This window comes from Ailuropoda melanoleuca, chromosome 4 (genome assembly GCF_002007445.2).
Source record: "Ailuropoda melanoleuca isolate Jingjing chromosome 4, ASM200744v2, whole genome shotgun sequence".
NCBI lineage: Eukaryota > Metazoa > Chordata > Mammalia > Carnivora > Ursidae > Ailuropoda > Ailuropoda melanoleuca.
Window position 1 is genome coordinate 129038923 of NC_048221.1, and position 11463 is coordinate 129050385.

The 11463-nt window shown below is 49.1% G+C and overlaps 1 protein-coding gene and 1 long non-coding RNA gene across 2 annotated transcripts; one reads left to right on the forward strand and one right to left on the reverse strand.

The window, feature by feature from the left end:
• Positions 1-276: 276 nt before the first annotated feature.
• On the forward strand, positions 277-1150 carry LOC117801805. Its single transcript, XR_004624519.1, has 2 exons — positions 277-481; positions 694-1150. It is a non-coding gene; the product is annotated as an uncharacterized LOC117801805 (long non-coding RNA).
• Positions 1151-1993: 843 nt separating this feature from the next.
• On the reverse strand, positions 1994-4450 carry RHOB (ras homolog family member B). Its single transcript, XM_011219432.3, has one exon. The coding sequence runs from the start codon at positions 4066-4068 to the stop codon at positions 3478-3480; it is 591 nt and encodes a 196-aa protein (XP_011217734.1). The 5' UTR covers positions 4069-4450; the 3' UTR covers positions 1994-3477.
• Positions 4451-11463: the final 7013 nt, after the last annotated feature.

Consider the following 11463-nt stretch of genomic DNA (forward strand, 5'->3'; position numbering starts at 1 on the left):
GCTGGGTCTCCAGGCATTTGGCTGGGTACAAAGCTGAGTCCTGGGCAGTGAGCCCAAGCCTGAGCTCTTCTCCACAGAGTCCAGCACTCCCTGGTACAGAGGGATTTGCTAGCTGTAAAACCTGCAAATCAACATTTTGTTTTTCAATAAGAAGTTTTGTCTTTAAAACGAAGAAGAGGGGCGCCTGGGTGGCACAGCGGTTGGGCGTCTGCCTTCGGCTCGGGGCGTGATCCCGGCGTTGTGGGATCGAGCCCCACATCAGGCTCCTCNGGAAGTTTTGTCTTTAAAACGAAGAAGAAAAAGTAGGTTCTGGGGATGGAGCTTGAGTGGAGCTGAGGGGCCAAGGAGGAGGGGAGGCAGTGGCTCAGAGGAGAAGCCAGCCTGGGTGGACCCTCTCCCACACTGCACTCAGGAGAAGCCCAGCCGATTCCCCTCTGTTGGCCGATGGGCCTGGCTGCCAAGGAGGCCCTGTTCTGGCCAGGTNATAAAAAAAAAATAAAACGAAGAAGAAAAAGTAGGTTCTGGGGATGGAGCTTGAGTGGAGCTGAGGGGCCAAGGAGGAGGGGAGGCAGTGGCTCAGAGGAGAAGCCAGCCTGGGTGGACCCTCTCCCACACTGCACTCAGGAGAAGCCCAGCCGATTCCCCTCTGTTGGCCGATGGGCCTGGCTGCCAAGGAGGCCCTGTTCTGGCCAGGTTTAAGTGGATGAAAGGTCATCAGCAACCAGGTTTGCTTCACACAACAGAAGCCTTTGGGAGTCTGGGGGAAAGACAGGGAATTGAAGCCTCAAGCTTTAAAGCAACTGACTTCTAAAGGAAAGGACTCCGTCTGCCCCGGGGGTGTAGGGGGAGATAGGGAGAAAGAGCAGCTGAATGCTAGAAAGCCAGAAAGTGCTGATTCCAAAAACAAAACCCATACATCTTAAGTCACAGGGAGAAGGGAGCACTATTAGCCACTTTCCCTAGCAGCTGCTGAGATCTGGCAGGTTTGAGCCCCCACGCCTGGAGCAGGATTTTAATGTCCTCTCCAAGTAAAACTCTGCCCTGCCCCCTGACCCCTGCCCCCACTGGTTCTGAGACCCCCTGCAGCTGGCTAAGAGTCTGAAATTGGAGCTCATTGTGATTAAATCTCAAAATGTGGCTGCCCCAACGTTAAATAACAGCCACCCCAAACATCCAGGGTTCTGTCCATGATGTGGCCATTCTCTGAAGTTAGAAGACAACATTCTAGCTTTCATACAGACACACTCAGATGGAAGTTCGATAATTGAAGAATCAAGTTATGATTCCGGCTCTCCCCCACTTCTACCCCGGAGCTCCAGCCCCAAAAGTAACAACCTACAATCTTATGGGGTACTGTGGAAGCCTTTGAGGACGTAACACAGAGAGCTTGGCCCCACACCTGTGATTAACAACAAAAAATGTTACCTAAATTTAAAATGCACAGATGGGGGTGCCTGGGTGGCGCAGTCATTAAGCGACTGTCTTCAGCTCATGGCGTGATCCCGGCGTTCTGGGATAGAGCTCCATATCAGGCTCCTCTGCAATGAGCCTGCTTCTTCCTCTCCCACTCCCCCTGCTTGTGTTCCCTCTCTCGCTGGCTGTCTCTCTCTCTGTCAAATAAATAAAATCTTTAAAAAAAAAAATGCACAGATGATAACTTTTCAAGTTTCAAGGAGTAGGAAGCAAAGGCCCCACAGACCTAGACACGGTGTTTTAAAAACATACAGACAGTACACATTAGGTCAAAGATTTGAGCGTTGGGGGCCTGGGTACCCCAGTCATATTTCTCTGGGATGGGACTGGGATGGGAGTGACTGGTCTCCCATGGCCACCCAACCCCCACACAACCCACAAGGGATTTCAGCCTCATCTAACCACAAACACTATCAGGGAAATGCAGTGGTGACAAGAAAGTATCTTGCCTAGCATAAGTCTCCCCTTGCCCCAAATTCAAGAGGATAAATTTTTGCACACTATTAAATCACAGGAGCCATTTTATAAATGTCATCATCATAGTCTTTTAATATTTTACATAAAAAACTGTATACACAGCTTATAGAACTTTTATGTAAACATCATAAGCTCACCACTTTGTCATTTGTCAGTTTATTTAAAAAATAAAAAAACAAGACAACAATTTAGTAGAAGTACCACTGGGTGGGGAAGGGAGGGTGAGAAAGGAGAGACTGGGGGCAGGTTCATTCTCTGGACAGAGATGCAGAGTAAATTTCACATAGCTTTCGAGACTGCCTTGTGAAGAAGAAAAAAAAAAGGAGGGGGGAGTTAAATAGGTCCCAATACTTGTCACTGCCCTTTATCAAAATACTGCACATACCTGCACAAATAAAATTGCAAAACAGTGTTGCCACTTTTTTCAACAAAACAGAAATTAGTGGTTTCTTTTTCTTCTTGTTTTTTAAAAGTCATAATCTTTTTTAAAAAAACATCAGAAGTAGATGAGGCTACAGCGTACAAGGGTGGTCAGAATGCTACTGTCTTATGCAAAGGACAAGTGCATTAAGTGTCAAACAATAAAACAATTGTGCAAAGAATTCTTTCCAAAAAAAAAAAAACCAACAAGTTTTAGCTTTTAAATAAATCAAATAATATCAGTTTCTTGGACTGAACAATTTCCACTTGTATGACAGGCACAAAGTTCGCTTATGGCAAAAAAACGACCCAAAGCACTCTCTCCCTCCTCCTGCCCAGGGCTGGTGAGGGGTTCGCCTGGGGCTGGCCTGCAGGAGAGGAGAGAGTCTGGAAGCTGTGTCCTCTCAGGCCCACGGCAGTTGCAAATGTCTTCCCCAGGGGTTGGAAAGATGGCCAAGTCCTGTTCATGCTTGGATGGGCGCCCGACCCAGGGTGGGCCGGAGCTCTTCTGGCGCCCTGTCACTCCACCCACCACCACCATTAAATAACACCATCCTACCTTCGAAAATAAAATTATATCTATATTTATATAACACCCCATCCTCCCCAGCCCTCCCCTCCCGCAGTTCCCGCGGTCTATGTTACAGACAAGGGATAGCAGGCGCTCGCTGGGTTCTGGGCGAACATCTGATGGGGCGCGGCGGCACCCCGGCGCCAAGCTCTTCTCCGGGGACCAGAGGCGGGGGTGGGTGAAAGTGGGGTGGGGGGATCGAACAAACACGCAGCCACACACTCTGAAGGGGCTTGGCTCTTCAGAAAAGGGTGCTCGGGGGACCCTTGGCACTCAGCAGGCGCCCGGGCCTGTGCAACACAGCCGGACGCACACAGACACTGGAAAGGGGGCGCCCAGTGCCTCCCACGCCGATTCTCGGCGCCAGAGCCAGAGCAACCCGGGTCACAGCTGCCGGGCCGAAAGGCAGACGTCAGGCAGTCCGGTGGGGTCCTTGGGGGGGCGCGGGTCTCCCCTTCTTCGGGCTCGAGGTGGGAGGGGGGTAGGGCCCGAGAGGGGAGCCGCGCCGGCAGGGGCAGGCAGGGCGGGCGCGGCCCTCATAGCACCTTGCAGCAGTTGATGCAGCCGTTCTGGGAGCCGTAGCGCTTCTGCAGCGCGGCGCGCGTGGCCGTCTCGAAGACCTCGCGCACGCCCTCCTTGGTCTTGGCCGAGCACTCGAGGTAGTCGTAGGCTTGGATGCGCACGGCCATGGCGCGGCCGTCATCCGTGCGCACGGGTTCCTGCTTCATGCGGGCCAGCTCCGTGCGGACGTGCTCGTCGCTGCGCAGGTCTTTCTTGTTGGCCACCAGGATGATGGGCACGTTGGGGCAGAAGTGCTTCACCTCGGGCACCCACTTCTCCGGGATGTTCTCCAGCGAATCGGGGCTGTCTACTGAGAAGCACATGAGGATCACGTCGGTGTCTGGGTAGGAAAGCGGCCGCAGGCGGTCGTAGTCCTCCTGGCCCGCCGTGTCCCACAGCGCCAGCTCCACCTGCTTGCCGTCCACCTCGATGTCGGCCACATAGTTCTCGAAGACGGTGGGCACGTACACCTCGGGGAACTCGTCCTTACTGAACACGATCAGCAGGCACGTCTTGCCGCACGCGCCGTCGCCCACCACCACCAGCTTCTTGCGGATGGCCGCCATGAGCGGGCCGGGCCCGGGCAGCAGGAGGGGGCCCGCGAACGCCTCGCTGCCGTCCCGCTCGCCGCTCACTGCTCACCTCGGGCTGCGCGCTGGGGGCGAGGGTCGCTAGCTGCACCCGGGCCCCGCGGCGGCGCGTTCTCTCGGTGCGCTCCGGCTGCCGCGGCGGGGGCGCGGGGGCATAGGGCGCACTGTGCGTCTCCGCGCTGCTCCCGGGCGGTGGCCGCTCTTCTCGCCCCGGGCCTGGGGTCCGCGCCTTTGTGCGCAAACGGTGGCTGGAACGGCGGAACCGGCCTAGTCCCCTCCTCGGTTTCTGTAGGTCTCACCCTGGGTACAGGAGAGCGTTCGAATACGGCCAGACTGCGGTGGCAGATGCGGGCTGCGGCCCTAGCGCCCGCTATTTAAAGAGTTCGGCTACTTTCTTAATATAGCTGCCCAATGGGAAGCGAGCCGACTGAGCTCATCGCTGCGGAGCTTGGCTCTGATTGGCCACCCGCTGCAGCCCAGGGGCGGGGCCGGCCGAGCGTGATTGACGGCCCAGGCCGCGGGGCTGGGAGAGGCGGCGACTGGGGAGTCTGCGCCTCCGCTGGCGCTGCGGGGCTCTGGCCGTAGCAGTGCTCCCCCTGCCTTTGCCGCGTCTTTTGCGCGCGGGGCCAAGGCCCTGAGCTGGCGGCCTGGATCCTGCGGGGCCTGGGCGAGCGGTTCCGGGAGAAGGCAGCGCTTTGTGGGGCGTTGGCGACTCCTTCCCACCCAAAATCGTCCCGCTTCCGTGCAAACTCCCAGCGGTGGCCGGACCTCTGGGGGGAGGGAGCGGCCCCTTTAAGCGGTTTTGTTTTTAAATAAACACATGCACACGCGCATACACACACACGCACACACACACACACACGTTTGTTTCCAAGGAAGCTTTTGTTATTTCCTTTCAGAAGAGGCCCCTTCCCTCGTCTCGCCCGCCACTCCCAACTCCCCCACCCGGGGACTCTTCCTTGGGACAGCACTAGGTTTGGACCCGTGAGGCCAAGAGCTGACTGTGAGCTGGGTGGTCCTGGGCCTAGCCTGCAGCTCTTCCAAGTCCTATCGCCTCCCCTCTTCCTCCACACACACCCCTCCATACACCCCCCACCCCCATCTCTAGATGAAGATTTGGGGAAGGAGGGACCGTGAAAAAGGAAGGCTGCGGCTGTTGCAGTACTTTATGTCCACTTGGAGGAAGTTACAAGGCAGAAAAACGCAGCTTCAGCCCTGGTTTGCATGATTAATTCGGATCCTGGTAGTCAGGCTGCGAATTGTCTGATGTAAATAGTACAATAAAATCCAACAACCTGCCACCCCACTAGGCAAGAAGAGGATGAGGCCTGAGGCAGGGGACAGAGAAGGGAGGACAGGGAGCTTGCAGATGAGGACACAGCAAATTAGTGTCTGGTGGGGACACACCAGAACTTGATTCATCTATCTCAGAGGGGGATCTAGAAGGACCTCCGCAAAGGATTTCACCAGACAGGAGAGGGACGGGACGGGGGGTGGGGGGGGCTGGCTCCAAGAAGGAAGAGTGAAAAAAACAAGAGAGGTGGGAAAGAATAAGATAAACTCTAAAAACAGGGCCTAGCTTAGTGTGACTGCATTTGATGGAGAGAGAAAGATGAAACTCAGGTCGAGGCCAATCATGGAAGGTTAAAGTACCAACTACGCGCTGATTGGGCCATATCCATCATAGAGGCCGTGGGATGCTTATTGGATTTTTAGCAAAGGAGAGACTCCCACATTATGATGTGGGTATGGCCTCATATTTCTGCCTCCCTCTCTAAGACTGGAAGCTGGTGGAGAGCCAGGATTCTGTCTTACCTCAACATCTTGAAGACTAGCACAATGCCCAACCCTATGAAAGAATCAGTAAATGACTGGAGAATTCACCTAAAAGCTCAGGAACTCAGAACTTTCTGGGGTCTCCTACCTCAGATTCCAGGCTCTGCCTTAACAGCCATCCAACCAAGCCCATGCAGGCATCTGTAACTAAGCTGTCGCTGTCGTGTTTTCACATGTGATTCGTATGTTGAGGTCTGGGTCTCTACAGGAATACCACAGATATACCAAGTCAAATAAGACAGTAGTGCCCTAATCCCTAGAGCCTGTCCTATAGGCAACGTACTGAAACATCCAAACGGGCTTCCCTCATACTGAATAATCTTCACTGTTTTTGTTTTTCAGATCTAAGGAACCAAATTGTCAACAAGTAAATCATTTTTCCACAGTGGGATACCACAGGAGAAAATACGGGGTTTTTTGATCATTAGCTTAGAAACTTTTCTTTTTCTTTCTTTCTTTTTTTTTTTGGTTAGCCTATTAGAAAAATCTTATCTAAATTTTTCTTGTTTTAGTCGAAACCTTTTATAGCTGTATTGTTAAAACACGGCTTTCCTTTATCTTAATATAGCTCAGGAATCTTGGCTGTGCCCTTAAACTTCAAATATTAAGAAAATATCAAACAAAACTTTGTACCATGTATTTTTTGAAAAACTGAAATACAAAGAATCAGGAAGAGGGATTCAATTCACTCATTTCCTGACCCTCAGACATAATATATGAGTGTTCCAAGCCTGAACTTGAATATCGCAATAATTTCTAAAAATACTCGGTTGGTAAATATGCCAAAGTAAACAAATAGAAAAATCCGTGTTCTGCAGCAAGTTCTTTTCATGGTGTTCATTTTTATGTCCGATACGTTGACAAACTCTGTGGAAATGGACTACTTCGAAGACTGCACCACTCACAGGATAAACTTTTCCAAACTAGGTGATGTGCCAGACAGGCTCCTCCCTGTGTCCCCTCTCCCTGCACAGGACACTCCCACTGAAGGGCAAGGGCAGGGATTGGTCCATGAAAAGAAATCACGCTAAAAATTGGCTTTATTAACATATAGATTCACCGTATGACAGACACCTACACCAGTGAGAGAGGGAAATGATCCCTCAGACAAAAGGAAGATGTAAATCTATCTCCAATCTTCAGTTTAATTTATTTGGGGTGTTTTTTGTTTTGTTTTGTTTTGTCTTGTCCAGTGTTTCCTACAGATCCTGTAAATCACCCCCCAACTGCTCCCAGACAAGACCAGAGACTGGAATGTTCATTAGATTTTAGCGCCACCTTGTGGCAATCTTAATAGGGGTTTTCTTTCCTTTTAAAAAAAGAAATATATATATATTTATATATATATATATACACATACACACATAGTATATGTGTATATATGATTACAAAAAATCTAGTTAAAAAGCATGCATTTTATGACTATTTTTATTTTAAGATTTTTTTCTCGGGATGTCAAACCCTAGAGCTTTACAAGTAGATTTAGAAATTCTTTTTTTTTTTTAAGATTTTATTTATTTATTCGACAGAGATAGAGACAGCCAGCGAGAGAGGGAACACAAGCAGGGGGAGTGGGAGAGGAAGAAGCAGGCTCATAGCGGAGGAGCCTGATGTGGGGCTCGATCCCATAATGCCGGGATCATGCCCTGAGCCGAAGGCAAACGCTTAACCGCTGTGCCACCCAGGCGCCCCTAGAAATTCTTCACATACATATTTATATATTTTTTTCACATAGATATTTATACACACATACAACTATTTTCATATACACTTAAGAAAATAATTCCTTCCTAAATAGTAACTTCTTTTTTTCTTTTCAAGTAGGCTTCACAGCACAGAGCCCAAACCAGGGCTTGAACTCATGACCCTGAGATCAAGACCTGAGCTGAGATCAGGAGTCTGATGCTTAAGGAATGAGCCACCCAGGTGCCCCTAAATAACAACTTCTAAATGAGATTTGAAGAAAGAGATAAAAAGCTATGCAATCTCACTAATTTACATAACAATGGAATTCTTTTGCCCTAAATATAATACACAGAAATGTAAAACAACTTTAACTACAAAAATCATCTTCTTTTTTCCCCAGTTCAGAAAGCAATTATTGGATATTCTGGTATAATTAGAAGTAATAATGATTTATTTACCAATAACCATTTACGGGGAATCAGCAAGGCCACAGACATTCCTGACAGCATCTGATTTTTAAATTTTTTTCCACTTTAAGGAGTAGCTTAAAGTCTCTAGGAATATTGTCAACCTTCCATCTCAGTGCAATGAGTTTTGAAAAGGGAAAGGCTCTTCTAAAACCATTCATGCAATTGCAATGTGGGAAAACCCAGGTGGTCCCATTTGGTCCATTTGGGCCCATTCAGCCATGAGTTACCTAGCTGAGCCATCCAGCTACTTTCTGAGGTCTTCAGCTATGAGCAACAGCAGGTAAAACATCCCTCTCCCATCCTGGGCATGTGGTCCAATGGGACCCAGGCCAAAGACAGGGAAGGCTGGGCTCACTGGAGAACCACCATAGCTAAACCGTTAAACTTCAGAATGTGGGCATTGAACTCAGACCAGACAGACACAACTGTCTGTCCAGCCCAAGGCCAGGTCAAGGGGAGTAGGCAGTGGGCAGTGGGCAGCTCCTAATCGCTCTGAAACTGTGCCGTGCCCCGTTCCAGCAGCCGTTAGCTGCGTGTGGCTGTTGAGCCCTTGAAATGTTGCTCACGCTGCTGAAGAGCTAAGTTTTTAATGTTATATGATTTTAATTAATTGAAATTGAAATAGAAAAACTGATATTCAGGGTGGAGGAAATGGGAAGATGTTGATCAAAGAGTACAAACTTCCAGTTACAGGATGAGCAAGTTCTAGGGGTCTTCTGCACGGCACGGTGACGGTCATTAATAATACTGTATTAATACTTGAAAGTTGCTCAGAGAGTAGAGCATAAATGTTCTCGCGCTGGAAAAGAGATGGTAATTACGTGACGTCATCAAGGGCTTAGCTAACGCTGTGGCTGTGGTGGTAGTCATTTTGCAGTATATAACTGTATCATATCAACACTTTAAACTTGTCCACCTAGAACTTATGCAACGTTTTATGTCAATTATATCTCAATAATGATGGAAAAAGAAAGAATCGAATGAATATTGATATGGACCACAAAAAATTTTTTTTAAAAACTGATATTTAATTCGGTTAGTGGGAAATTTTTATGTATGTTTGAAACAACTTAGGTATGTGAATCTACTTTTTCCTGCTGGAAATTTTATGGAGTCTAAATACAGACTGGGGGCGCCTGGGTGGCACAGCTGTTAAGCGTCTGCCTTCGGCTCAGGGCATGATCCCGGCTNGATATACTTGGATATATAATTTAAATTAATTTACTTCTTTATGGTTTTTAATGTGACAACTAGAAAATTTTAAATCACACACATGGGGGCACCTGGGTGGCTCAGTTGGTTAAGCATCTGTCTTCAGCTCAGGTCATGATCTCGGGGTCCTGGGATGGAGCCCCACATCGGGCTCCCTGCTCAGCAGGGAGTCTGCTTCTCCCTCTCACTCTCCTTCTCCTTCTGTGCTCTCTCTCTCTTTCTCTCTCTCTCGGATAAATAAATAAAATCTTTTTAAAAAATCACACACGTGGGGTGCCTGGGTGGCTCAGTGGGTTAAGTGTCTGCCTTTGGCTAGGGTCATGATCCCAGGGTCCTGGGATCGAGTCCTGCATCAGGCTCCCTGCTCAGCTGGGAGTCTGCTTCTCCCTCTCCCTCTGCCTGCTGCTCCCCGTGCTTGTACTCTGTGTCTCTCTGTCAGATAAATAAGTCTTAAAAAAAAAAAATCACACACGTGGTTCACACCACACATCTCTTAGATGGAACTGCTCTAAAATGTCTACCAGTCAGGGCACCTGGATGGCTCAGTCAGTTAAGCGTCTGCCTTCTGCTCAGGTCATGATCCTGGGGTCCTAGGATCGAGCTCCATATTGGGCTCCTTGCTCAGTGGGGGAACTTGCTTCTTCCTCTCCCTCTGCTGCTCCCCCCCGCACTTGTGCTCTTTCTCTCTCTATCAAATAAATAAATAAAATCTTTAAAAAATAAAATAAAATGTCTACAAGTTCATGTGGCTCCCTGGCTACTCCCTCAAGCATCATCTCAGGGAGTCACTTTGTATGAACCCCCTGAAGCCTGTCAATCTTCCTATGAGTTTGATTTCCTTTTATTTGTGCCAAACTCATGGCTGGGTTTTGTTTCAGAGGGCCCAGACACTCAGCTGAACACTGTGGTTGGGACAATCTGGAGCCTCCCTACCCGCTTTGCCCTCACTGCTCTCCAGGCCAGGCACCCCCATGCCTTTCATCTGCCCCCACTAAAGCAGCAGCCCCCTCCCTAATATGTCCAACTCTCATCCCAACACCGGGAGGTATTTTCTTGAACAGTAGAGGCTGTTTGGCCTTTCTGCATGGTGACATATTTTCCTTTCCTAAAAAATAATCAAAATCTAGTCCTTTCCCAATTTTGGTAGTAAAGCAGGGGCTGTTGGTTGTTCTCTGGAACTCTCATATTAAACCTCAGTCCTCTCAATTTAATTCAGCAAACACAGATCGGGGAGGGGTGCGTGGAGGGGAAGTAAGGGCCCAAAAGATAAGTGGGGCATAGAACCATTGCATAAAGACACACACATACACACACAGGTGGGTTGCAATATCACTAATATGTAAATGAAGGGTGGAGATGACTTAACACAGGAGGTCACATTCGAGCAGAGCCTTGACTAACAAGTAGGATTTTTCCAGAAGGAAGAGATGCCCATTGACACCATCTAAATCACTGACTGTTATAGCTATTATGTGAAGAAAGCTTCCAATCAGAGCCATTTGATGAGAAGGGAGAAGTAGCAATGGGCAGAAGTGGAAAAATGTTTCTCCTTCTATGCATGAGATTTGCCTGATGGCAGCAGCCTCGTGAGGTCGGCCTCGCCCGGAAGACGGTGGGGGGGGGCGAAAGGAAAGAGAAAGGTCACAAGAACGTGCTATTATCTACTGCTGTCATTACAAAGTCCACCCCAGCAAATTCTTGCCAGTTCTTTGTCAAATGCTGAGATTGCACATATGTTTGTTGACTTTAGCAAAAGTTCCAAGAAAGTGGTGTGGAGATGAAGTAAGCCAAAGGGAGGGGAGCCTTACACCAGGAGGCTGGAGACCTGCTGGCGAGGCCCCCCCGGTTCCTAGCCGCCCAGCCTTCGGCAGACCCTCCCTTCTGGGTCTCAGTTTCCCCATGAGAGGTAGAACTCCAAGGCTGGAAATTCAGGTGTCCACAGGGGTCCCCCAGGTCACATAACTGTGTGTAACACTGGGCGGTGGTGGAAACTGGGGGGACCTGGAGAATATGCTGTATCTAAGTTATCAAAGTCCAGAATTGAAAAGCAAACTACCGCACTGCCTGGAAAGGACAAGCAGGAGGCTAGATTTGGCCAGCAGAACCAGTTTGTGAACCCTGATTAGAGAAATTTCATTTTTTTTTAAAGATTTTATTTATTTATTTT

Excerpts from the sequence above, each read along its gene's own strand:
- RHOB (XM_011219432.3), bottom strand. The coding sequence starts at position 4,068 with ATGGCGGCCATCCGCAAGAAGCTGGTGGTGGTGGGCGACGGCGCGTGC.